The sequence below is a fragment of the Manacus candei genome, unplaced genomic scaffold, assembly GCF_025592945.1.
Source record: "Manacus candei isolate 608988 ecotype Guabito, Panama unplaced genomic scaffold, ASM2559294v1 h1tg000283l, whole genome shotgun sequence".
In the NCBI taxonomy this organism is placed as follows: Eukaryota; Metazoa; Chordata; class Aves; order Passeriformes; family Pipridae; genus Manacus; species Manacus candei.
The window spans coordinates 1-26,804 of record NW_026138331.1 but is presented as its reverse complement, the minus strand read 5'-3'; the positions used below and the strand labels follow the sequence as shown (position 1 = coordinate 26,804).

Sequence of the window (26,804 nt, the reverse complement as noted above, 5' to 3'; positions counted from 1 at the left end):
TCCTGGATGGATGAACATCTGGAGAACAGACAGTCCTGGATGGATGAACATCTGGAGAACAGTCCTGGATGGATGAACATCCTGAGAACAGACACCACCAGATGGGTCCCTCCACCCCGTTTTCTCCTCCCTTCCCCCGCCCCAGTGACCCGAGGTGGCACAGAAGAACCTCCAGGTCCTGGCCAGGACATTTCCCACCCCTTGTTCTGCCCCGTCCCTGCCATGCCCAGGTCCCACCCCTTCCAACCCCACATGTCCATGTCCATACATGCACACAAATACAGATACACACAGGCACAGGGATCGTTTCCACAGCCAATGGACGTTTGTTGAGTTCCCTCAGCAGGTTCTGTCCACCCTGTCCATCTCCCGGGGCAGGAGGGCTGTTCCAGCTGCCCCAGGAGCTGCCAGGGGGTGGATGTGGAGCAGCCCCCGCTGTCCCTGGGAGTTGTGTCACCCCCTGAGTGTCACTCACCACCAGTATTACCAACCTCACAGGGGGTTCCCACCCCGGATCAACCCCCCTGCAGGGACTCACCGCCTTTCCCGTCCCTCTGCATCCCCCAGGAGCACCCAGGGCCTGGAGCAGAACCAACCCCACGGATTTGCCTCTGCTGGAGGCAGGACTGACCCCAACTGTCCCCCCTCACGTGCACCTCGGGGGCTTCACCCCCTCCTGCAGCCCTGGAGGCCTCGTTTGGGCAGGGCCACCTGGGCTGGTGGAGCCTCTGCCGCTCCCTCGGAGGTGGCCTTGGCTAATGCAGACCCCAGGGTCTGAAGGTCCCACCCCACGTGGGGATTTGAACAGTCCCTCGTCCCGTTCCATTTTCCCAGAGGCTGGTACCTGACAGGGAACACGGTCCCCCCCCTCCATCCCGAGCTCTCTGGCCCAGGGCTCCACGAGGCCGTTTTTGGAGCGAGTCCCGTTGTCCCACCCTGTTCCCTCTGGGGGCCACGTCCCCACAGGACTTGCTTTTCCAGGCCCAGGACGGTGTTCTGGGCAGTGCCAGGGGCTCGGGGGGTGTCTCCAGCCATCCAGGGGTTGTTCCCACCACTGTCATCAATCCCAGGCCTCCCCATACTCATATTTGGACCCTCACCCCCCATCCCACAGGGGCTTTACCCACCTGGCCCCTTGATCCCAGCCCAGGTTTCTGAGTCATGGAGAACCTGGGAGATGGTGTCCAGGGTAAATCCACCCCTCCATCCCCACCCCTTCCCTGCTGACCTGAGGTGTCCTGGGCCCACTGATCCCGAAATGATTCCCCCTTGTGGTGCCAGTCCAGACCCACCTGGGACACTCCAACCTGTCTGCTGTTGGGGTGTCCTCCAGGATCCCAGCTCTGGGCTCCCTGTGCATCCCCACGATGGACTCTTACACCCAACCTCTCTCCCCGGGCAGCGATTTCTTGCCCCAGTGCACCAAAACCACCCCGGGTGGGTTTCCCTCTGCACTTCCCACTGGCCTTTTTCCGTGGATCCAACCACCCCCCTGAGCCTTTCCCACCACCCGGGGGCAGGGACAGGCGGAGCCGTTTCTGTCACTCAGTGACACCTGAAGTCGACTGGACGACCTTCAGCTCTGCCTGACCCACCTTGTCCCTCGGTGGCTTCTGCCCCTGCCCACCTGGGACCCTGTGGGGCAGCTTCCCATGTCCCAGGTGTCCTGGATTTCCCTGTCCAAGGTGTCCTGGATTTCCCTGTCCAAGGTGTCCCGGATTTCCATGTCCGAGGTGTCCTGGATTTCCATGTCCCAGGTGTCCCATATTTCCATGTCCAAGGTGTCCCAGCTTCCCATGTCCCAGGTGTCCCGGATTTCCATGTCTGAGGTGTCCCAGATTTCCATGTCCAAGGTGTCCCGGATTTCCATTTCCAAGGTGTCCCAGCTTCCCATGTCCCAGGTGTCCCAGATTTCCATGTCCGAGGTGTCCCAGCTTCCCATGTCCCAGGTGTCCTGGATTTCCATGTCCCAGGTGTCCCAGATTTCCATGTCCAAGGTGTCCCAGATTTCCATGTCCCAGGTGTCCCAGATTTCCATGTCCGAGGTGTCCCAGCTTCCCATGTCCCAGGTGTCTCAGATTTCCATGTCCGAGGTGTCCCGGATTTCCATGTCCGAGGTGTCCCAGATTTCCATGTCCCAGGTGTCCAGGATTTCCCTGTCCAAGGTGTCCCAGATTTCCATGTCCAAGGTGTCCCGGATTTCCATGTCCAAGGTGTCCCAGATTTCCATGTCCCAGGTGTCCCAGATTTCCATGTCTGAGGTGTCCCCACATCTCAACGGGACCCGACAGTGCAGAGAACGGGTCACCCTCCACACTCTGGCAGCTGATTTGTGGCAGGGCCTCCTCAGCTCCTTCTCCTCCTCCTCCTCCTCAGGTGATTGTCCAAAATTTCCCCCTTTGTTGCCTAAAATCGAAGGTAAATCCTTCTCTGGCCAATTTTGAGCACAGAAAAGCAAAAAGCAGCTCTTTAATTCTGGGGCACCAAAGCACCTTGCACACGCAGTGCAGAGGCCTTTGAGATTTTATTACATCGTCTAATTTGGATGATATATTATCTAATATCTGGACACCACCTCGTTGGTTACACCCAGCCCCTAAACCACCCTCCCATCGTCCCACCGTCCCCAGAACCTCCCAGGTTTGATCAGTGGTCCCAAAACCACCACCCCTTCCTCCCAACCCTCGCCCTCCCTGGGAGGGCTCCGAGGCCTCGGGGTGGCTGTGACGGGTTGTCTGGGGTGGGGTGGCCCCGTCCTGTCTCACCCTGAGCACATTTCGGGGCCGTTTCCCCCTCACTAAAACCTCGGGCCATGGAAATTCTCCACAAGAAACGTTAAACAGGATTTTAGGAGTCTGAGACAGAGGTGCTCAGCAAACCACAGGTGCCGGTGAGTTACACCACAGTTTTATGGGATGTGGATTTTAAGGCATCACCTCCAGGCCAATTCGTGATGACTTCCAAGCTCTCTGGGGGATTGGGGATTCCTGTCCCAGAGGGATCCACTCGTGACTGACCCGGGGGCTGCCACCTCCTGTTTCATCTGTTCAAAAGCTCGTTGTTCTCCAGGGTCCCACTTGAAATCACTCTTCTCCCACGCCAGGAAAGAGAGGGCTGGCAATCTGCCTGTCATCTGGAACGTGCATCCTCCGAAACCCCAGGAAAGCCGGTGCTTCCTTCTTTCCTAGAGCTGCTGTGCCGCTGATCACGCCCACCGGGATCTGGCCGTGTCCCCCTCGCCATTTTACTCCTAAAAGCTGAATTTCCTGGGCAGGTCGCTTGGCCTCCCTTTGTTTTATGGCAGGAGGGTCTGGATTATCTCCTCCCCTTTCTCCAAAGCTCCCTGTGCCGTGTCCCCTCTGTCGTGGTGGTGGTTGGGACCTGCTGCTCCTCAACCCACAGCAGAGGAGCCCTGGCAGGGACCAGGCGGGGTGTCCAACCGCCCCGTTCCCTCCATCTGCTCCTCCCAAGAGCCCAGGGATGCCCTTTGGGGTCTCTGAAACCCCCTCTCCTGAGGGGAACCCGTGCCAAGGATGCCCACGGCCTCTGCACCGGTCCCAAGGGGGTTTTCCACCCCCTCCCTCCTGTCCTCTCTGTGGCCACGCGGGTGACACCGCAGGTAACCCCCGGGGTGTCCCCTCTCTCCCAGCAGCAGAGGGACTGGTCTGTGCTGGTGGCACGTGGGACACCCCTTTCGGTGTCTGGAGGTCCTTGGAGGGTCTTCCCGGGGTTTGGTACCCAAATTACCCACTCCTTGTTCTCCTTCCCCCCGTGGCACCGCTGAGCCCTGCAGGAGCTTCCACCACATGGATTTTGTGCCTGGGCCTCCCCCGGACCTCCTGGGACTGTTCCTCACCCGATTCCCTCGGGATTCCCTCCAGCACAGCTCGCTCTTCAGCTCCTGGACACCTTCCTCCCCGTGTCCCACTTTTCTTGGTGCCCCCAAAGCTCCTCCTCACAAAGGCACCCTGACAGAAGTCACCTCCGGGGGCTGAGGGTTCCCGTCCCCTTCCCAACGCCCTGTCCCCGGCTCCATCCCAGGAGTGCTTCACTCCCACCCAGTTCCATGTCCTGGGCTGGGACATCCCGGCCCCGGAGCCCCCCTGTCAGCAGGGCCCACTGCACTGGGGCTGGGATGGCCCTGCTCCTCTCCCAGCTCACCGGGGATGGGCTCGGGGGTCAGCTCTGGCTCTGCCTCCTCCTCCTGCTCCGAGGGGAACTGCTCTGGGTTTGGATTCCTTCTCTATAGGTGTGACTGCTGACAGTGTATATAATACATATATATTTTATACATAAATACGTGTGTAAGATCAGCTCTGGCTCTGCCTGCTCCTCCTGCTCCAAGGGGAACTGCTCTGGGCCTGGATTCCTTCTGTGCAGGTGTGACTGCTGACAAAGCATATAATACATATATATTTTATATATAAATACATGTGTAAGATCTATAAATATATATATATAGTATATAATTTACACAATAATATAGGATATGTAACAAATACATTTATATATAATAACATATTATAACATACATAATATGTAATATATAATATTACATTTATAATATTACATTTATACCTAATGCTATACAATAACGTGAGTTATTCCCCTGCTCCAGCTGCAGTTTGAGTGGCCGTGGTTCCCGTTGCTCTGTTTTCCTCCCCCTCCCTCTGAGGGGCCCGACGGCGCCTGATAAATAATCCAAATAAACAGGAATAATAAATAAATAACGCAAGTATTATTAGTATATAAGCAAATTAGAAATAATACATCCGTAATAATAAATAAAAATCGCCCAAAGCCACGCCCCCTCTCCGGGCCCCGCCCTGTGTCTTGTTCACTCCAAGCCACGCCCCTACCGCGCCCTGACCACGCCCTTTTGTCTCGTAACTGTGGGGGTGGGAGCTGAGGCCCCGCCCCTTTGCCCATCGCCTCTATTCATTGGGTAACGACCTTGGAGGGAGAGGTGGCCACGCCCCTTTGTCACATGACCACGCCCCCGTTGCCGCGACAACGTATTGGCGGGCTCTGAGGCCCCGCCCCTTCGCCCAAGGCCCCACCCCTTTCCTCATCGCCGCTATTCATTGGGTAACGACCTCGGAGAGGGAGTGGCCACGCCCACCGGTCCACTGGCCACGCCCCCGTTGCCGCGGCAACGCCTTGGCGGGAGCCGAGGCCGCGCCCCCGCCCTGCTCAGGCCACGCCCCCCGAGCGGGAGCGAGCGCGGTGAGAGCCGGGGGGGGCTCGGGGGGGCTTTGGGGGGCTCGGGAGGGTCTGGGGGTGAAACGGGGGGGTAAAACCGGGGGGTCCGAGCTGGGGGGGGGGATCGGGGGGGTTCGGGCTGGGGGTCAGCGGGGCCACCGCGGTGTCGGCGGGACCCGGAACAAAGGGCGGGCGGGGCCCGGGGACACGGGGGAGCCCCGGGGGGCACGGGGGGCTCGGGGGGGGTGACCCCTTTCCCTGGGATTTTACCCCCCGGGATTGACCGCTCTTCCCAGGATTTTGTGTCCCGCGATCGAGCCCTGTCCCCCCAGTCTTTGCGCCCCGGGAGCGACCCCCCTTCACCCCCAGGATTTCACCCCCGCGGGATCTCCCCCCCCCTTTCCCCCCAGGATTTCACCCCAGCGGGACCTCCCCCTTTTCCCAGGATTTCACCCCCTCGAGATCTCCCCCTTTCCCCAGGATTTCACCCCCTCGGGATCTCCCCCTTTCCCCAGGATTTCCCCCCCTCGGGATCTCCCCTTTTCCCAGGATTTCCCCCCCGCGGGATCTCCCCCTTTCCCAGGATTTCCCCCCCTCGAGATCTCCCTTTCCCAGGATTTCACCCCCGCGGGATCTCCCCCTTTTCCCAGGATTTCACCCCCTCGGGATCTCCCCCTTTCCCAGGATTTCACCCCCGCGGGATCTCCCCCTTTTCCCAGGATTTCCCCCCCTCGGGATCTCCCTTTCCCCAGGATTTCACCCCCTCGGGACCTCCCCTTTTCCCAGGATTCCGGAGCCCCCATGGACGAGCGCCAGACGGTGCTGGCCGCGGTGCAGGAGCTGCCGGAGGAGCAGTTCCAGGCTCTGAAGCTGCTGCTGGAGGGGCAGGTGCCGGGGGGGCTCCTGCTCGCCGCGTCGCGCCCGGAGCTGTGCCGGCTGCTCCTGCAGCGCTTCCCGGGCCGCTCCCGGGCCCTGCTCGCCGGGACCCTCGGGCAGCTCGGCCGCCCCGACCTCATCCAGCGGTTCCAGCTGCCCCTGGAGCCGGGAATTCCCGACGGCGGAGCCCCCGCGGCGACCCCGAACCCCGCCGGGAACCCGGAGCGGCAAATCCCGCCGGGAATCCCCGCCGGGGCTCCCTCCGGCGGGAGGGAGATCCCGAATCCCGGCGGGAGCGGGCTGCTGTCGGAGCGGGATTTGATGCGGATCGCCCAGAAGCTGGGCCGGGAGTGGCGGCAGGTGGGAATCCTGTGCCTGGGGCTGGAGCAGAGCCGCCTGGAGCAGATCGAGCAGGAGAACCCCGGCGATCCCGTCCTCTGGAATTTCCAGATGCTCCGCGAGTGGCGGCGGCGGGAGCGACACGAGGCCACGGCGGCGCGGCTGCGCTCCCGGCTGGAGCCCGTCCCGCTGGATCCCGGGATCCTCCTCCTGCTCCGCAGCCTCGAGGGGCCCTGAGGGACCCCCGCGACGCTCCGGGCTTCGGGGTCCCGCTGGCACCCGACGGGGACCATTAAAATGGGCTTTTATTCCAGGAGTGTGGAGTTCTGGGGGCGTCCCCAATGACATTTTATAGGATTTGGGGGGGTTGGGGGGGATTTGGGCAATTTTGGGGCTATTTTGGGGGGGATTTTGAGGGATTTTGAAGGGAAATTGGGGGGATTTGGGTATTTTGGGGTATTTTTTAGCGGGATTGTTGGGGGGTTTTAGGCAATTTTGGGAGTATTTTGGGGTATTTTGTAGGGGAATTTGGAGGGGTTTTAGGGGATTTTGAGATTTTTGGGGTATATTTTGCGGGAGGATTTGGAGGGGTTTTAGGGGACCATTAAAAATGGGGTTTTATTCCAGGAGTGTGGAGTTCTGGGGGCGTCCCCAACGACATTTTATAGGATTTGGGGGGGGTTGGGGGGATTTCAGGGGGTTTTAGGCAATTTTGGGAGTATTTTTGGGGTATTTTGGAGGATTTTGAAGGGGCATTTGGGAGGGGGGGTAGGGGATTTTGGGGGTATTTTTGGGGTATTTTGAGGATTTTGAGGGGGGTTTAGGGGGGATTATTTTGGAATTTGGGGGGATTTTTTGGGATTGGGGGGATTTTGAGGAGGGATTGGGGGAAGGGGTTGAAGGGGTTTTGGAGGATTTTTTGGGGATTTTGTGGGATTTTTTAGGAGGATTTCTGCTGGGGTTTGAGGGGGGATTTTTGGGGTGTTCACGGATCCCATCCCAAATTCCAACTTCTGGAGCTTCCAGAAGGCACGGGAATGTTGGGAGAATCACGAGGGCACTGGATTCTGACCCTGGGATCCTCTCCCTGCTCTGGAGCCTCGAGGGGCCCCGAGGGACCCCCAGGGACACTCCGAGGGGGTTGGGGCCGAATGAGGACCTTTAAATAGGGTTTTATTCCTTAAGGGTGGAGTTCTGGAGTAATTCCTGACTGAATTTGGGATACAGGGACATTAAATGGGGGTTTATTCCGTGGAATATTGGGGTCATTCCCAGTTAATTTTTTGGGGATCTGTGGGGATTTATAGAGGATTTTTTGGGACTTGGAGGCATTTTTTGGTGATTTTTTTGAGGATTTTTGGGGCGATTTTTTTTGATTTGGGATTTTTAGGGGAGATTTTGGGGAACTTTTTGGCAAGATTTTGGGGTGATTTTTTTTTTTTTTATTTAGGAGGATGTTTTTAGATTTTGGGGGATTTGGGGGGATTTTGGGGGGGATTTTTTGGGGGGATTTGGGGATTTTTTTGGATTTGGGGGGACTTTAAAGGATTTCTTGGGATTGGAGGGATGGTGCAACCTTGAATGTAGGGACAGACTGGGAATGAGAGGCTGGAAAGCAGTGCTGGGAAAGGGCCCTGGGAGTCCTGGTGGGTGCCAGTTGTCCCTGAGTCAGCAGTGCCCTGGCAGCCAGGAGGGCCAAGCCTGTCCCGGGGGCATCAGGGAGGGGATTGTCCCACTCTGCTCTGCCCTGGGGTGGCCTCACCTCAACACTGGGGCAGTTTTGGGGCCTCCCCTGCACTATTGGGGTGTTTGGGGTCTCCTCTGCACTATTGAGGCAGTTTTGGGGTCTCTCCTGCACTATTGGGGTGTTTGGGGTCTCCCCTGCAATATTGGGACAGTTTTGGGGCCTCCCCTGCAATATTGGGGTGTTTGGGGTGATGCAGAGGATGTGGAGCCGTTGGAGGGTCCCAAGGAGGCCCCGAGGGTGGGGAAGGGGCTGCAGGGCTGAGGGCACTGGGTGTGTTCAGCTGGAGAAGAGGGTGAGGTCAGACCCCTGGGGGGTCTCCAGCGTCCCCCCAGCTCCCATCTCTGTCCTGGGAATAGGGACAGGACCCCGGGAAGGGCTGGAGCTGGGCCAGGCAGGGTCAGGCTGGATTTTGGGAAAGGCTCTTCCCCAGAGTGGGGTCGGGCACTGAACGGGCTCCCCGGGTTTGGTCCCGGCCCCGAGGCTGCCGGAGCTCTGGGGGGGTTGGACGATGCCCTCGGACCTCGGGATTTTGGGATCAGTGGGACTCTGGGGGCAGGGCCTGGGATTGGACTCTGATCCTTTGGGTCCCTCCCAGCTCCGGATGTTTTGGGATCCTGGGACAAGGGGGTCATTTCCCTGGATTCCTGCAAAGCCTTGGACACATCCCCCCCAAAACATCCCCCCTACACTGGAGAGAGAACTGGGGGATGGTCCCATCAGGATCTGGGGGGATGGTCCCATCCAGGCATTGATGGGATGTTCCCATCAGGAATTGGGGGGATGGTCCCATCAGGAATTGGGATGTTCCCATCAGGAATTGGGGGGATGCTCCCATCCAGAGGGTCGTGGCCAAGGGCTCAGGGTCCCTGTGGCCCCCAGTGACCAGTGGTGCCCTTGGGGTCCCAACTGGACCCAGTGTGATCCCAAACCTGCATCGATGGCACAGACAGAGGGACTGAGGGACCCTTGGCAGGTAACACCCGGCTGGGGGGCAGTGACACACCTGGGGGGCAGGGACACACCTGGGGGGCAGGGACACACCTGGGGGGCAGTGACACACCTGGGGGGCAGGGACACACCTGGCTGGGGGTGCAGTGACACACCTGGGGGGCAGGGGCACACTTGGCTGGGGGTGCAGGGACACACCTGGGGGACCATCCAGAGGGACCTGGGACAAGAGATGGAGGGACAGCACACAGGGAATGACTTCCCAGTGCCAGAGGGCAGGGATAGATGACATATCGGGAAGGAATTCCTGGCTGGGAGGGTGGGGGGGCCCTGGGATGGAATTCCCAGAGGAGCTGTGGCTGCCCCTGGATCCCCGGGAGTGTCCAGGTTGGATCCCCCTGGGATGGTGGGAGGTGTCCTTGCCTGTGGCAGGGGTGGGACGGGATGGGCCTTAAAGTCCCTTCCCACTCAAAAAAGCATTCCTTGATCCCCTATAGATCCCCTATAGATCCCCTATGGGTCCCCTATAGGTCCCCCATAGCCCCCCGTACAGCCTCACTTCCGGACTACATCTCCCATCATGCCCCGCGCGCGCACCGCCCTCTCCCGCTCCGCAGGACTCGCTTTCCCGTCGTGCCCCGGGGCAGGGCGGTGGGGGCGCCGGCGCGCGAGAGGTCACGTGACGCCGGCGCGCTATAAAGGCGCGGGCGCAGCGGCCGCGGCCCCATTGTTGTGGGAACGCGCGCGGGGCGGGAGCGGCCCCAAAACCCCCCAAGCCCCCCCGGGCCGGGACCCCCCCAAAAACACCCCCGGAGAGACCCCCCAGACCCCCCCCCGGGCACCGGTGAGTGCGGGGGGCACCGCGCGGGGAGGGGGGGGGACAGGCCGCGGGGCCGCCGCCTCTTGGGAGGGGGCTGGGGGGATCTTATAGCGGGGAGACTATAGAGGATATGGGGGCTATGGGGGCTATGGGGGGCTATAGAGGATATGGGGGCTATGGGGGCTATAGGGGATATGGGGGGCTATAGGGGACATGGGGGGCTATAGGGGATATGGGGGCTGTGGGGGATATGGGGGCTATGGGGGGCTATAGAGGATATGGGGGCTATAGGGGATATGGGGGCTATAGGGGATATGGGGGCTGTGGGGGCGATGGGGGCTATAGGGGATATGGGGGGCTGTGAGGGATATGGGGGCTATAGGGGATATGGGGGCTGTGGGGGCTATGGGGGCTATAGGGGATATGGGGGCTGTGGGGGATATGGGGGCTGTGGGGGATATGGGGGACATGGGGGGCTATAGGGGATATGGGGGCTATAGGGGATATGGGGGCTATAGGGGATATGGCGGGCTATGGGGGCTATGGAGGGCTATAGGGGATATGGGGGCTGTGGGGGCTATGGGGGATATGGGGGGCTGTGAGGGATATGGGGGATATGGGGGCTATAGGGGATATGGGGGCTGTGAGGGATATGGGGGCTGTGAGGGATATGGGGGCTGTGAGGGATATGGGGGCTGTGGGGGATATGGGGGCTGTGGGGGATATGGGGGGCTATAGGGGATGGGGGGGGCTATAGGGGATGGGGGGATCATTGTGGGTGGGGGCACCTTCCAGCTGTGGAGGCTGCAGGAGGTGGGGGCTATAGGGGATATTGGGGGGATGATGTTTTAGCTGGGGGGGCACGGCTGTAAGACGGGGGGGGCTACAGAGGGTATGGGGGGGCTTTAGGGGATACCGGAAGGCTATAGGGGATGGGGGTCATTATGGAGGGTGGGACCTTCCAGCAATAGGGGATGGGGGCTGTGGGGGATGGGGGGCTGTGGGGGATGGGGACTGTGGGGCTGTGGGGGATGGGGGGCTGTGGGGGATGGGGGCTGTGGGGGATGGGGGCTGTGGGGCTGTGGGGGATGGGGGGCTGTGGGGGATGGGGGGCTGTGGGGGATGGGGGCTGTGGGGGATGGGGGGCTGTGGGGGATGGGGGGCTGTGGGGGATGGGGGGCTGTGGGGGATGGGGAGGCCTTGCAGCTGCAGGGGGTGGGGGGCCTTGCAGGTGGGGGGGCTCTGTGGGGTGATCTCATAGCTGGGGTGTGGCTGTAAGGGATGGGGGTCTCTAGAGGGTCCTGGGGGGGCTACAGAGAACGCTGGGGGGCTCTAGGGGGGTATATAGGGGACACTGGGTATATAGGGGATCAGTATGGGTGGGGGGGGGCACTGGGTATATAGGGGATCAGTGTGGGTGGGACACCCCACACTGGGTATATAGGGGATCAGTGGGTATATAGGGGATCAGTATGGGTGGGGGACCCCACAGCTGGGGGGTCCTGCAGGGGGTGGGGGGGCCTTGCAGCTGGGGGGGCTGTAGGGGGTGGTTTATGGCTGGGGGGGGGCAGCTGTAAGAAATGGGGCTGCAGAGGGCATGGGGGGCTATAGAGGGGGTGGGGGGCGATGGGGGGGCTATAGAGGGGGTGGGGGGCTATGGGGGATGGGGGGGCTGTAGGAGAGGGGAGCTACAGGGGCCAGAGAGGCTGTAGGGGCTGGGGGGGCTATAGGGCTGGGGGGGCTATAGGGGAGGGGGGGCTATAGAGCCTGGGGGGGCACTATAGTGGCTGGGGAGTGCAAAAGGTGGGGCCCCCCCTCCTCTGGACCTGGGGGGACGTGGGGGGGGTGACGCACCTGGAGGGGGAGGGGCCTGCTCAGGTGACCCCGAAGGTGTGGGGGAGGGGCCTTTCCATGCCATATCCGGGATAATTTGGGCAGGGGAGGGGGCCCTCCCAGCCGGGGGGGATTCCAGGGGGTCCTGTGGGACCTTTGAGAGGAGCAGGACAGGGGAGACCCCCCGGGACAGGCCCCTGTTCCCCCCCCACTCCCCCCAATCTGTGCCCGGGCCCTGCCCCCAAAAAGGCAGGATGGGAATTCCCAGCCCTGGGATTCCGGCTGAAATCCGGCTTTTGGGGGGAGTTTGTTTGGAAGGGAGGAGCTGAACCCTGGGGGGAAAGGGGGGAAAAGCAGGAAGGAAGGAGCTGCTCCCGATCCCAATCCCAGGGGAAGCGGAGGCAGAAAACCTGTGGTTTTGGGGGATATTTGGAGGATTTGGGGGCTCAGGAAGAGGGGGAGGGGGTTTTCTGGGATTGAGATCGGGAGCAGCTCCTTCCTTCCTTCCTGCTTTTCCCCCCTTTCCCCCCAGGGTTCAGCTCTTCCCTTCCAAACAACCCCCCCCCAAAAGCCGGATTTCAACCGGAATCCGAGGGCTGGGAATTCCCATCCTGCCTTTTTGGGGGCAGGGCCCCGACATTCCCCTCCCGGGGGGACCCCGAGCACATCCCGGGCTGGGTCCAGATCCCGCTGGATCCGGGGGGGATTCCAAACCCATCCAAGGAACTTCCCCATGGGAATCCAGTCCCAAAATCCCTTGGCCCAACCTGAAGCCACAAATTGCCCCAAAATCCCGGATATTCCCATTGGATATTGGGGATTTTTGGAGCATTTGGGGATCAAGAGGGTGGGTGGGAAAGTCCCCGAGGGGCTCGTCCCCGATCCCACCTGGATTGGGAATTCTTGGAGCGTCCCACGGCCTTTCCAAAGTGTAGGGAATTTTAGGGGGGGATGAGGTTTTTCCAGGAGCAAATCCTTTCCGTGAAAAAAGGGGATTTCCTTTGGGTTTGGGTGAATTCCATCCTGGATCGGCCCCGAAGGGAAAAGTCAGGATGGAGGGGGGGGTGGAGCGCTCCCAAAAATTCCGGGATAACATTAATTAACGTCATTTCCATGGAGATCCCTCCCGCAGGACACCGGGGTGGGGCCGGGAGCTCCTCTGGGATCTCTGTGGGATCTCTGTGGGATCTCTGTGGGATCTCTGTGGGATCTCTGCGGGCCGGGAGGGTTGGAAATCCCGGGAATGCCATCGGGGCGCTGCCCCTTCCCGCAGGGCTCTCCATGCGCCCCGGCCCCCCATGGCCGCGCTCCCGCGCGCCGGCACCAAGCGGAGGCTGCAGGATGTGGAGCCGGGATCGGCGTTGGGATCACCGGGATCGGCGTTGGGATCACCAGGATCGTCATTGGGATCCTCGGGGTCGTCGGGGTCGCCGTCGGACGACGAGGTCACCGCGAGCGACAGCGGCGACAGCTGCGACAGCGGCGGCTCCGCCAGCGCCGGCCGTGAGTGCGGCCGGGAATCCAGGGGGATCTGGGGAGCCTGGGGGAATTTTGGGGAATTTTTTAGGAATTTTGGGGGGAATTTTTCAGGAATTTTTGGGGGAATTTTTTAGGAATTTTTAAGGAATTTTGGGGGAATTTTTCAGGAACTTCTTAGGAATTTTCTAGGAATTTTTTTTGGAATTTCTTAGGAATTTTTTAGGAATTTTTGGGGAATTTTTAAGGAACTTCTTAAGAATTTTTGGGAGGAATTTTTCAGGAATTTTGGGAGGAATTTTTTAGGAATTTTTTAGGAATTTTTTAGGATTTTTTTAGGATTTTTTAAGGAATTTTTAAGGAATTTTTAAGGAATTTTTTAGGAATTTTTAAGGAATTTTTAAGGAATTTTTGGGGAATTTTTTTAGAAATTTTTTTAGAAATTTTTTTAGGAATTTTTAAAGAATTTTTAAAGAATTTTTTATTCTTTTAATTTTCTTGGGGGGGGGCAGATTTCTTTTGGATTTTGGGGGGAATATTGGGGATTTTTGTGTAATTCCTTGAGAATTTGGGGGAAATTTTTTGACTTTTGGGGGAATTGTTGGGAATTTTTGGCAGCTTTAGGGAACTGGGGGCAATTATTTGGCGAATTTGTGAGGTCTGAGCTTTTGAGAATTTGGGGACTTTTGGGGGAGTTTGGGGGGTATTTGGGGGGGAATTTATGGGGCTTTTTAATCTGGGAGGGAAATCCGGAGAATTTTCTGTAATTTTGGGGTAAGTCTTGGTGAATTTTGAGCAAAACTTCAGTGAATTTTGGGTAAATCTTGGGGTGAATTTTGGGTGAATCTTGTGAGTTTCGGGTGAATTTTGGGGAGAGCTCTGGGGACCCTTGGGGTAAATTTTTTAGGAATTTTTTAGGAAATTTTTAGGAAATTTTTAAGAATTTTAAAAATTTAAAATTTTTTTTCATTCTTTTACTTTTCGCTGGGATTTCTTTTGGATTTTGGGGGGAATCTGGGCGGTTTTTTGGTGATTTTTTTTTTTTTTTTCGAATAGGGGGGGTTTGGGGGGGGGTTAATGATTTTGGGGGAATTTCAGCACATTCTGGTCCCGGTGAGGATTTTTTGGTTGGGAGGGAGTATTGGGGTGTTTGGATTTTTATTTTAGTTTGTTGTGATTATTGTGCAGCATTTTGGGATTTTTGGGGGGGGATTTGGGATTTTTTCAGTGGAGTTTCAGGGAATATTAGGGATTTTTGTTTCTTTTTAAAGCTGGAGGGATTTGGGGAAATTTTAGGGGATGTTTTTGGGAAATTCGGAGACATTTTTGGTTGAATTTTAGGGAACAAGGAGGAGTTTTGGTTTATTGAGTTTTGGGGGCATTTGGAGAAATTTAGGGAATTTTCAGAGGTGTTTTTATTTTTGGTGAATTGTTGGAGGGGCTTTTTTGGTGGATTTTTGGAATTTTGTGAATATTGGGGATTTTTTGTAATTTGCTGAGAATTTGGAGAAATATTTTTGACTCTTGGGATGATTGTTTGGAATTTTTGATTGTTTCAGGGAATTTGGGGTATTAATTAGGGGGATTGATTTGAGGAATTCGTGGGGTTTGAATTTTTGAGAATTTGGGGAAATTTGGGGGGGGTTAGGATATTTTGGGGAATTGGGGGTGTAATTTATGGGTGTGTTTAATTCAGGGGGAAAATTTGGAGAATTTTAGGTAATTTGAGGGAAAATTAGAGAATTTTATGTAATTCTGGGATAAGTTTGGGTGAACTTTGGGAAATTTTGGGTGAATGTGAGGTAATTTTTGTTTTAATTTGTGGTAATTATTTTTGGGCATTTGGGGAATTTTTTGGGAACTTTTTTTGGGTTTGGGGGAATTTCAGCCAATTCTGGTCATGGTGAGGATTTTTTGGAGAGGGAATTTAGATTTTTTTTGTAATTTGCAGGAATTATTTTGCACTGTGGAATTTGGGGGGAATTTTGCAGCATTCTGGGGATTTTTGGGGCATTTGGGATTTTTTTTGGTTGAGTTTTAGGGAATGAGGAGATTTTTTTTTTTTTTTTGAATTTGGGGATATTTTAGAGGACTTCTTTGAATTGTTTTGAATTTTGAGGGCATTTGGGGAAATTCTTTGGTTTTGGGGAAATTTAAAGAATTTTGGGGTTTTGTTTTGGTAAATTTTGGGAATTTTGGGAGGAGTATTGGGGATTTTTGTGTAATTTGTTGAGAATTTGGGGGAACTGTTGGGAATTTTTGGCAACTTTAGGGAACTGGGGGCGATTATTTGGCAAATTTGTGAGGTCTGAACTTTTGAGATTTTGGGGACATTTGGGGGAGTTTGGGAGGATATTTGGGGGGGAACTTATGTTTTTTTTAAATTTGGGAGGTGTGCTGGTTTAAAAGTTAACCAGCAGGGGGAATGAACTCAACTCAAAGGAGAGATTATAAGTCAGAATAACAATTTATTAAAATAATACAGTAAGTACAATAATACAAACAAACAATTGGTCTCAACCCCCAAAACCCAAATGTATAACCCAGTACCCTGGGGCATGAACAAAGTGGTGTTCCTTGGGCCCTGTTTGAGTCCAAAGTAAAGGGAGAGGGGAAAAAAACCTGCTGGTGGGAGAGCTGCTGCAGTCTGGGCAGAAGTGGTGATCGCAGTCCAGTTGAGGGTGGTGGTCTCAGTCTGGCTGAGAGGGGTGAGCTGCAGCCTTCCTCTGGATCCCACGAGTGGTGGAAAGGTTCCGAAACTCCAGGTTTATATATTCTCCAGTTCAGGCAGGAATGGTCAGTCCTGCCCTCAGAGCGGGGAGTTCCATAAAAGGGTGTGAGGACAGGAGCATCTACAGGCCTCTGCTGCTGACAGTTCCTGGGAAATGGCATGGGAGGCTCTGGAATACACAGTTGTGGGTTACACCCATGCCATGATGAACTGGTCCCAGCTGTCCTAACTAGGACAGGAGGGAAATCTGGACTGTTTTCTGTAATTTTGGGGTAAGTCTTGGTGAATTTGAGGCAAAACTTCAGTGAATTTTGGGTGAATCTTGGGGGGAATTTTGGGGGAGTTTTGGGCGACTCTTGAGGAAACTTGGGGTGAATTTCAGGGGAAACTCGGGTGAATGTTGGAGAATTTTATGTAACTTTGGGGTAAGTTTTGGTGACTCCTGGGGTGAATTTGGGTGAATTTTGGTTGAACTTTGTGGTGAATTTTGGGTGAATTTTGGGCAGAGCTGTGGCGACTCTCAGGGTGAATGTTAGAGAATTTTATATAACTTTGGGATAAGTTTTAGTGAATCTTGTGGTGAGTTTGGGGCAAATTTTGGTTGTATCTTGTGGTTAAATTTTGGGTGAATTTTGGGGAAAGCTCTGGCGACTCTTGGGGTGAATTTTGGTTGCATCTTGTGGGGAGTTTTGGGGAGAGCTCTGGCGACTCTTGGGGTGGATTTGGGGTGAATTTTGGTTGGACCTCGTGTTGAGTTTCGGGTGAGTTTTGGGGAGAGCTCTGGTGTTTCTTGGGGTGAATTTTGGAGAATTTTATGTAACTTTGGGGTAAGTTTTGATGAATCTTGGGGTGAGTTTTGGGGAGAGCTCTGGTGACTCTTGGGGTGAATTTGGGGTGAATTTTGGTTGGGAGGGCTGTGGCGATTATTGGGGTGAGTTTAGGGTGGCTGTGGGTGCAGTTTGGGGTCCCCTTGGCATGAATTTTGGGTGCCCGTGGGCGCAGCGTGGTCCCCCTGGGGTAGATTTTTTGTGCCTGTGGGTGCAGTTTGGGATCCCCTGGGGGTGGATTTGGGGTGAATTTTGGTTGCATCTTGTGGTGAGTTTTGGGGAGGGCTCTGGAGTTTCCTGAGGTGAATTTGGGGTGAGTTCTGGGGAGAGCTGTGGTCCCCCTGGGATGGATTTGGGTGCCTGTGGGCACAGCGTGGTCCCCCTGGGATGGATTTGGGTGCCCGTGGGCACAGCGTGGTCCCCCTGGGGTGGATTTGGGGTGGCTGTGGGCGCAGTTTGGGGTCTCCTTGGGGTGGATTTGGGTGCCTGTGGGCACAGCGTGGTCCCCCTGGGGTGGATTTGGGGTGGCTGTAGGCCCAGTCTGAGATCCCCCCGTGTTCCCCCCGTGCTGACCCGTCCCCTCTGTGCCCCTCTGTGCCTCAGCCCCGTCCATCCTGTGCCGCTCCCGGCCCCGCCGCGCCGGGAAGCGCGTCCGCTTCGCGCAGGTCACCGTCTTCTACTTCGCCCGCCGCCAGGGCTTCACCTGCGTGCCCAGCGCCGGGGGCAGCTCCCTGGGCATGGCCCCCCGGCACCACCGCGCCCGCAGGTACAGCCTCAGCCAGTTCGCACACCTGCGCCAGGTGAGCCGCCGGCAGCACCTGCGCCGGCACCGCCGCAGGGAGAGGCTGCGCGGCAGGAGGAGGCAGGTGAGAGGGGAGGGGGGGACAAGGGGGGCACCTGGGGGGGGAACAGCTGGGGAGGGGAACACCTGGGGGGAGAATAAACACCTGGGGAGGGGGGAATAAACACCTGAGGGGGGGAAACACCTGGGGAGGAATGAACATCTGGGGAGGGGGGGAACACCTGGGGAGGGGAACACCTGGGAGAGGGACACCTGGGGGAAGAATAAACACCTGGGGGGGGGGGAAACACCTGGGCAGGAATATACACCTGTGGGGGGGGGGGAATGAACACCTGGGGGGGACACCTGGGGGGAGAATAAACACCTGGGGAGGAATAAACACCTGTGGGGGGGGGAATGAACACCTGGAGGGGGGGAAACACCTGGGGAGGAACAAACACCTGGGGGGAACACCTGGAAGGGAAGAACACCTGGAGGAAATAAACACCTGGGGATGGAAACACCTGGGGAGGGGGAACACCTAGTGGGGAATAAACACCTGAGGGGGGAACACCTGGGGGGGGAATAAACACCTGAGGGGGGGGAACACCTGGGGGGGCTGGGGAGGGGCAGGTTGTGGAGGAATCCAGGTGGGAAACCCCTGGATGGGGTTTGGGGGGACAAGCTCAGTGTTGGGTGGGCTCAGGAGCCAGGTGGGGGGACACTCACCTGCACATGTGTGGGGGGAATCCAGGTGGGACGGATGGACACCTGCACAGGTGACCCCTGGGGAGGGACACACACCTGCACGGGGGACACAAACCTGGATGGGGACACAAACCTGGATGGGGACACAGACCTGCACAGGTGTCCTTGGAGTGGGGATACACCTGCACAGGGGACACACCCTGGGTGGGGATACACCTGCGCAGGGGACCCCTGGATAGGGATACACACCTGCACAGGGGTCACACACCTGCACGTGACCCCTGGGTGAGGGGACACACACCTGCACAGGTGACCCCGGGGGGGGCACACACCCCCGGATGGACACACACCTGCACAGGTGACCCCGGGGGGGGCACACACCCCCGGATGGGCACACACACCTGCACAGGTGCCCCCTGGGTGGACAGCCCCCCGCTCAGGTGCCCCCTGTGCTGTGCCCCCAGGTGAGCCAGGCCGTGCCCGAGGCGGGCGGACTCCCCTTGGCCGAGGTGCCGGAGGCGGAGCTGGAGGCGGGGCAGGTGGAGGTGGGCGACTGCTTTTACCTGCAGCCGCTGCCCACCAAGCGGCGGCGGGCGCTGCTCCGGGCCTCGGGCGTGCGCAGGATCGACGCCGAGGAGCGGCAGGAGCTGCGGGCGCTGCGCCTGTCCCGGGAGCAGTGCGGCTGCCTCTGCCAGCTCACCTGCGAGCCACACACCTGTGCGTGCAGCCAGGCCGGCATCCAGTGCCAGGTGAGACCACCGGGGCAGCCAGGTGGGCAGCCAGGGACAGGTGAGACCCCGGGGCGGCCAGGGACAGGTGAGACCACGGGGCAGCCAGGGACAGGTGAGACCACAGGGCAGCCAGGGACAGGTGAGACCACCGGGGCGACCAGGGACAGGTGAGACCCCGGGGCAGCCAGGTGGGCAGCCAGGGACAGGTGAGACCACGGGGCAGGACAGGGGAGCCAGGGACAGGTGAGACCACCGGGGCAGCCAGGGACAGGTGAGACCCCGGGGCAGCCAGGTGGGCAGCCAGGGACAGGTGAGCACATGGGGGCAGCCAGGGACAGGTGAGACCACGGGGACAGGGCAGGGGAGCCAGGGACAGGTGAGCCAGAGCAAGGCAGCCAGGTGGGAATCCAGTGCCAGGTGAGCCCACCTGTGGCAGGGCAGGGCAGCCAGGGCCAGGTGAGGCCACCTGGGGCAGGGTGGGGCAGGGCCGGGTGAGGGGAAACAGGGACAGGGCAGGGCAAGGCCAGGTGAGCCCCCTGGGGCAGGGCATCCAGGTGGGCAACCAGGGCCAGGTGAGGGGCAGAGGGCCAGGGGAGCTGGGAAAGGCCCAGGGCAGGGATTTGGGATCAGGGAGGGGTTGGCACACCTGCTGTGTCCGTGCTCCTCCTTGAGGGAGTTCCTGGGTGTCCTTGTCCCTCTGTGTCCGTGGTGTCTCCTTGTCCCTGCCGTGCCCAGCTTTGTGTCCATTGTGGGGTTGTGTCCCTCACTGGGATTTCGGCTCTGGGATCCCCTGGGGGTGTGTGTGATCCTTTGTGATCCTGGGAGACCCCAGCCCTGTCCCTGTCCCAGGTGGATCCCTGTCCCAGGTGCATCCCTGTCCCTCTCCCAGGTGGATCCCTGTCCCAGGTGGATCCCAGCCCTGTCCCAGGTGGATCCCTGTCCCAGGTGCATCCCTGTACCTCTCCCAGGTGTATCCCAGCCCTGTCCCAGGTGGATCCCTGTCCCAGGTGCATCCCCGTCCCTCTCCCAGGTGGATCCCTGTCCCAGGTGTATTTCAGCCCTGTCCCAGGTGGATCCCTGTCCCAGGTGTATCCCGGCCCTCTCCCAGGTGGATCCCAGCCCTGTCCCAGGTGGATCCCAGCCCTGTCCCTCTCCCAGGTGTATCCCTGTCCCAGTGCATCCCCGTCCCTCTCCCAGGTGGATCCCAGCCCTGTCCCTGTCCCAGGTGGATCCCAGCCCTGTCCCAGGTGTATCCCTGTCCCAGGTGCATCCCCGTCCCTGTCCCAGGTGTATCCCAGCCCTGTCCCAGGTGGATCCCAGCCCTGTCCCAGGTGGATCCCTGTCCCAGTGCATCCCCGTCCCTGTCCCAGGTGGATCCCAGCCCTGTCCCCGTCCCAGGTGCATCCCCGTCCCTCTCGCAGGTGGATCGCTCCTCGTTCCCGTGCGGCTGTTCCCGGGACGGCTGCGGAAACGCCTCGGGGCGGATCGAGTTCAACCCGCTGCGGGTGCGGACCCACTTCCTACACACGCTGATGAAGCTGCAGCTGCAGAGCCGGCGGGAGGAGGAGGAGGAGGAGGAGGAGGAAGGGGGCGAGGAAGCGGCGCCGGGTCCGCCCTGGGGTCCCCCCCAGCCCCCCGAGACTCAGGACTTCCAGGAGTACCTGGCGGAGAACGCGCGGGCGGTGCTGCACCTGCAGACGGCCGAGGAGCTCGAGAGGAGGAGGAAGGACGAGGAGGAAGAGGCGGGGGGGGGGCGGGGGGCTCTGCGTCCTGGGGGAGCACCTGGACGGCACCACCTGGCAGGTGAGGCCCCCCCCGGGCCCCGCCCCCGGCCTCGGCCCCGCCCCGTTCCCGCCGGGAGCACCGGGGCTGGGATTCCCCACGGAGCAGCCGGTGCAGGGGGGGGGGCCAGGTGAGCCCGCAGGTGAGCCCGCAGGTGGGCTCCCAGGTAGATCCCCAGGTGGGCTCCCAGGTGAGCCCGCAGGTGGGCTCCCAGGTGGATCCCCAGGTGGGCTCCCAGGTGAGCCCGCAGGTGGGCTCCCAGGTAGATCCCCAGGTGGGCTCCCAGGTGAGCTCCGAGGTGTACTCCCAAGTGAGCTCCCAGGTGGATCCCCAGGTGGGCTCCCAGGTGAGCCCCCAGCTGTGCCCCCAGGTGAGCTCCGAGGTGTACTCCCAGGTGAGCTCCCAGGTAGATCCCCAGGTGGATCCCCAGGTGGGCTCCCAGGTGAGCCCGCAGGTGAGGCCTCAGATGAGCTCCCAGGTAGATCCCCAGGTGAGCTCGCAGGTGGGCTCCCAGGTAGATCCCCAGGTGGGCTCCCAGGTGAGCTCCGAGGTGAGGCCTCAGATGAGCTCCCAGGTGAGCCTGCAGGTGTGCCCCCAGGTGAGCTCCCAGGTAGATCCCCAGGTGTGCCCCCAGGTGAGCCCTGAGTTATGCTCCCAGTTGTGCTCCCAAGTGAGCCCCCAGGTGGGTCCCCAGGTGAACCCCAAAGTGAGTTCCCAGGTGAGCCTCCAGCTGTGCCCCCAGGTGAGCCCCCAGGTGAGCCCCCAGGTGTGCCCCCAGCCCTACCTGGCAGTGGAGCCCCAGGCAGGTGGGACAGGTGGGAGTGGCCCCGAGGAGCCTCCGGCTCCCACCTGCAGCCCCTGTGGGGAGGACCTGGGGGTCTCACCTGTCCCCACTGCTGAGAGCGAGGGGGGGGCTCCCCAAACCCCCCCGGAGCACCTGGAGCTGCCCCACCTGCCCGTGTGAGCTCCTCCCACCCCGTTATTTATTCCATGGATTGGTCGTTTACCTGGGGCTGCTGCACTGGGGTCACCTGGGCCAGACACACCTGAGCTGGGACACACCTGAGCTGGGACATCCCACCTGAGCTGGGACACACCTGAGCTGGGACATCCCACCTGAGCTGGGACACACCTGAGCTGGGACACACCTGAACTGGACCCCTGGACCCTTCCCATCTTCTGACACACCTGAACTGGACCCCTGGACCCTTCCCATCCTTCATCCCACCTGAGCTGGGACACACCTGAGCTGGGACACACCTGAGCTGGGACACACCTGAGCTGGGACATACCTGAGCTGGGACACACCTGAGCTGGGACACACCTGAGCTGGAGCCTCCTGGATCCCACGGCAGCTTCCTCTCACCTGGCAGAGCTCACCTGTGCCAGGACACACCTGAGCTGGACCCCTGGATCCTTCCCATCCTCCATTCTACTTGGCAGAGACACCTGTATTGGGACACACCTGAGCTGGAGCCTCCTGGATCCTTCCCATCCTCCATCCCACCTGAGCTGGGACACACCTGAGCTGGACCCCTGGACCCTTCCCATCCTCCATCCCACCTGAGCTGGGACACACCTGAGCTGGAGCCACCTGGATCCTTCCCATCCTCCATCCCACCTGAGCTGGGACACACCTGAGCTGGAGCCACCTGGATCCTTCCCATCCTCCATCCCACCTGTATTGGGACACACCTGAGCTGGACCCCTGGATCCTTCCCATCCTCCATCCCACCTGTACCGGGACACACCTGTACCAGGACACACCTGAGCTGGAGCCTGGATCCCCTGGTCCCACCTGGCTGCCCTCCCCTTCCTGGGCTTTGAGGGAAAAGCCCCTTTTCCCTACGTTTTGTTCCTTTAATGAAGTGGCCACACCCCAGCCCACCTTGCCCAGGTGCTGCTCCCGCTCCCCGGGGACTGGATGGATCAGGAGGCACCTGGAAGGATCAGAGAGCCCTCGGGATGGATCAGGGAGCACCTGGAAGGATCCGGGAGCACCTGGAAGGATCAGAGAGCACCTGGAAGGATCAGGGAGCACCTGGAAGGATCAGGGAACACCTGGAAGGATCCGGGAACACCTGGATGGATCAGGGAACACCTGGAGGGATCAGGGAGCCCTCGGGATGGATCAGGGAACACCTGGATGGATCAGGGAGCACCTGGAAGGATCAGGGAGCACCTGGAAGGATCCGGGAACACCTGGGATGGATCAGGGAGCACCTGGATGGATCAGAGAACACCTGGGATGGATCAGGGAGCACCTGGAAGGATCAGGGAACACCTGGATGGATCAGGGAGCACCTGGAAGGATCAGGGAGCCCTCGGGATGGATCAGGGAACACCTGGAAGGGCCCGAGCCCCCAGACTCACCTGGAGGATCCGGGGGGCTCAGCCACCTCCAGCTCCTCACCTGGGATGGACCAACTGCAGCTGCTGGAACCTTCTGGAATGCTCATGGATCCCTGCTGGGGGTCCAGGGTCTGGGAATGTCACCTGTCCCTGCCCTACCTGTAATCCTGCCCCATTCCAGGTGCATCCAGGTGGGAGCAGAGCCCTCCAGGTGTCCCCGTTGTCCCGGGGATGTCCTGGAATGTCACCTGTCCCTGCCCTGATCCACGAGCTCCAGGTGAGCTCCAGGTGAGCTCCTGCATCCGGGACCTGCCTCCTCACCCCCCCTGTGCTTCCCAGGGAACCTGCACCTGCCTCCTCATCCCACCTGTGCTTCCCAAGGAACCTGCACCTGCCTCACCCCCTCTGTGCTTCCCAAGGAACCTGCACCTGCCTCCTCACCCCCCTGTGCTTCCCAAGGCCCCCCCCCCGCCATTCCAGCACCCGGGATCTGTCCCAGGAGCCCCGTGGGTGCTCCCAGGTGTCCCTCTGGATGTGCCATTCCCAGGGAATCCTCTCCTGGAGCGCCTGGAATTCCTCGTGCTGCCCCTCGGCTGCTCCCACCTGCCCCGGGCTCCCTGTGCTGGCCCAAACTGGTTGGACTGGGATGGAATCCAGTGCCCCCCCCCGGGGCCCTCCAGCCCTTCCCGGGGCCGGGAATGATGGAACCCCCCCGGTGCTCCGGAGCTTCCCGGGCTGGAACTCCTCATTCCTGGGGCTTTTCCCTCTTTTTTGGCCCCGGCCAGGTGGGATCGACCTGGGCCGGGGGAAATTCCATCCCGGGAGGGGGCGGGAGTGGCGGAACATCGGGATGAGGGGGCCCTGTCTGGTCTCCAGCCCCGCCCGGATGGGATCTGTTCCCCGGGGTGCTCCTGGATCCCGGGATCTGCTCACCTGGACACTCACCTGGGTGCTCCCAAATCCCTGCTCACCTGGACACTCACCTGGCTGCTCCTGGGGATGGATTTGGGTGGGATTTGATCCCCTGGATTTTGGGGTCCCCCCCTCGCTGGTGCTGCCGCCCCCCCCCCCCCAGCCCCCAAACAGAGACTTGGCCCCTCCCCCCTCCCCTCCCCCCCCCCAAAGGGGCTTCGCAGCTTTTTGGGCCCATTTTTAGTTCCCTTTTTAAGTTATTTTTTTTTTAAATGTCATTTTTATTTCTTTTTTTATTTCCTTTTTTATTTCTTTTTTTTAATTTCATTTTTTGTTTAACTTTCTTTTTATTTCCGTTTACTTTCTTTATTTCCTCTTTAATTTTTATCCCCTCTTTAATTTTTATTCCTTTTTTATTTGTTTTTTTTTACCACTTTATGTAACATAATTCCGCTTGTCTTTCATTTCTAGTTTAATTTTTATATCTTTATATAATCTCTAATTCCATTTTTCTTTCATTTTTAATTCATTTTTTCCTCTTTTCTTCCTTTTTTATTTCATTTATTTCCTTTTTATTTCCCTTTAATTTCCTTTTATTCCCTTTTTATTTTTTATTCCCTTTTTATTTCTATCTCTTTATATAACTTTTAATTCCATTTTTCGTTCACCTTTAATTTTTATTTTCTTAAATAATCTTTAGCTCAATTTTTTCACTTTTAATTTAGTTTTTATTTCTATAATTTTTAATTTTGCTTTTCACTTTTAATTTTCAGTTCTTTTTATAACTTTTAATTTCACTTTCTAATTTTTAATTTAATTTTTATCTCCTTATATAATTTTTAATTCCATTTTTCTTTTGTTTTTAATTCCATTTTTGTTTCCTTTTTGCTTCCTTTTTTCTTATTTCAATATTTCCTTTTTAATTTCCATTTTTATTTCGGATTTCCTTTTAAATTCCTTTTTAACCCACGTTTAATCCCCTCATGACTCCAGAGCTTCTCCTCTGATCCCTTTTCCTGCTCTCCCGCCGTTCCCAGGACTCTGCTGTATTTAAAGAGAATATTTAAGTGGAAAAATAAAAGAAATGGTTAAACTTGACGGGGAGTTGTGGCCTAAAGGGGGTAAATCCATTGAAATCCGGGTTAAATTCATGACATTTGGCTTAAATTCACAAAATTTGGGTTCAATCCCATCCCCATCCCATCCCGGCCGGCGTCCCCGTTGCCATGGCAGCCGCCACTTCGCGCTCTCGCGAGAGTTGGGGCGGGGGGCGGAGTTTGGCCCCGCAGAGCTCCCGCCCCGCCCCTCGGCCGCGCCCACACTGCTGGCCACGCCCACCAGGCCCCTCCCACCGTGTCACGTGACAAACGAGGGTTTCATCAGCCCTTTGTGTCTGGGGGTCTCTCGGTGCCCCCGGAACCCGCGACCCCCGTTATGGGCCCGTCTGCCCTGTTAGGGGACCCCCGAGCCCGACCCCTGTCCCACCACGGGACCCCCGATCCTGACCCCCCTGTCCCACCATGGGACCCCCGAGCCTGACCCCCCTGTCCCACCATGGGACCCCCGATCCTGACCCCCCTGTCCCACCATGGGACCCCCGAGCCTGAACCCCCTGTCCCACCATGGGACCCCCCGAGCCTGAACCCCCTGTCCCATCTTGGGACCCCCGAGCCCGACCCCTGTCCCACCATGGGACCCCCGAGCCCGACCCCCCTGTCCCGTTACGGGACCCCCGAGCCCGCCCCTCTGTCCCATTACGGGACCCCCGATCCTGACCCCCCTGTCCCACCATGGGACCCCCGATCCTGACCCCCCTGTCCCATCATGGGACCCCCGAGCCCGACCTGCCTGTCCCATCATGGGACCCCTGAGCCTGACCCCCCCTGTCCCATTACAGGACCCCCGAGCCCGCCCCTCTGTCCCGTTCCGGCCCCCCAGTCCCGCCGTCTGTCCCGTCCCCTTCTGGGGACCCTTCACGAGCAATTCCCCCGCTCGGAGAGGAAATCCATTGAAATTTGGGTTAAATTCACAAAATTTGGGTTAAACCCACACGACTGAGGGTCGCGCGGCAGAGAAGCCCCTCCTGAGTCCCCCCACGCCCCCCCGGTCCCTCACACGAGCGGGTGGCACAACAACCCCCTCCGGTACCCGGACTGTGCCCGCCGAAGGTCCCGGACCCGCCCGGGCCCGGCGCCGCCGGCGCTCGGGGGGTTTTTGCAGCCAAACCCACCCCAATAACCGCGAGCCCGAGAGGCTCCTCCAGCACGGGGGGGTTCTGACCCCCAGGCCCCTCTGGGGGAGAACACGGACTTCCCGACCCCACAAGTTCCGCCGGACCTGCCCCGACTCGTCCCCGTCGTTCGCTCGATCCATCCCCGTTCTTTACGCTCGGGTGGATCCGGAGCGAGTTCACTCCCGCCGTTACCCGAGAGGGGCGGCCGCACCCGGGGTCGGGTGTCTCAGTACCCGGGACAACCCCGGGACGGGGCACGGGCAGCCCGAGGGGCGGGAATTCGGGATTCCCGCTGAGCCAGCGGCAGGAAAGGCTCCCGGAGCGCCCTCGGGTTCCAGCCGCAAATTCCCGCCGAGCTCCCTCCTCCGCGGGGTCCCCCCCGCGCCGCCCCCTCCCCTTCGTCCCCTTTGCGGGACGGGAGGTCGGGAATTCCACCAGCGACGGGATTTCCCCTGGAATTCTCACCCTTCTCCTTTTACCCGCGCTCACCTTCCCGGCCCCGCCCC

General features: G+C 58.7%; 2 protein-coding genes and 1 long non-coding RNA gene across 4 annotated transcripts; 2 read left to right on the top strand and 1 right to left on the bottom strand.

The window, feature by feature from the left end:
* Positions 1-9,898: 9,898 nt before the first annotated feature.
* Positions 9,899-21,765, top strand: LOC127464853 (cysteine/serine-rich nuclear protein 2-like). The gene is given in 10 exon segments (XM_051775307.1): positions 9,899-9,956; positions 13,039-13,268; positions 17,403-17,665; positions 18,753-19,037; positions 20,441-20,769; positions 20,771-20,926; positions 21,036-21,087; positions 21,148-21,243; positions 21,280-21,435; positions 21,544-21,765. Coding segments are annotated over 9 exon segments (1,764 nt in total). The 5' UTR covers positions 9,899-9,956; positions 13,039-13,063.
* Positions 21,766-21,848: 83 nt separating this feature from the next.
* Positions 21,849-23,596, bottom strand: LOC127464855 (uncharacterized). The gene is made up of 9 exons (XR_007901668.1): positions 23,521-23,596; positions 23,147-23,479; positions 23,025-23,105; positions 22,944-22,983; positions 22,553-22,902; positions 22,325-22,496; positions 22,110-22,266; positions 21,950-22,077; positions 21,849-21,917 (listed from the first exon to the last, which is right to left on the bottom strand). It is a non-coding gene; the product is annotated as an uncharacterized LOC127464855 (long non-coding RNA).
* On the top strand, positions 22,657-25,163 carry LOC127464854 (uncharacterized). 2 transcript variants are annotated; one of them, XM_051775309.1, is made up of 4 exons: positions 22,657-22,725; positions 22,766-22,862; positions 22,903-23,441; positions 23,573-25,163. In XM_051775309.1, the coding sequence occupies exons 2-4, from the start codon at positions 22,767-22,769 to the stop codon at positions 23,853-23,855; spliced, it is 918 nt and encodes a 305-aa protein (XP_051631269.1). In that variant the 5' UTR covers positions 22,657-22,725; position 22,766; the 3' UTR covers positions 23,856-25,163. The 2 variants fall into 2 exon arrangements, with proteins under 2 accessions (XP_051631269.1, XP_051631268.1); XM_051775308.1 differs by lacking the exon at positions 22,657-22,725 and having other exon boundaries at positions 22,726-23,441.
* The last annotated feature ends 1,641 nt before the right edge of the window (positions 25,164-26,804 follow it).

Excerpts from the sequence above, each read along its gene's own strand:
- LOC127464854 (XM_051775308.1), top strand. The coding sequence starts at position 22,726 with ATGGATCAGGAGGCACCTGGAAGGATCAGAGAGCCCTCGGGATGGATC. Across the intron at positions 23,442-23,572 it reads GAGCTCCAGGTGAGCTCCAG|GAACCTGCACCTGCCTCCTC; the intron begins GTGAGCTCCTGC and ends GTGCTTCCCAAG.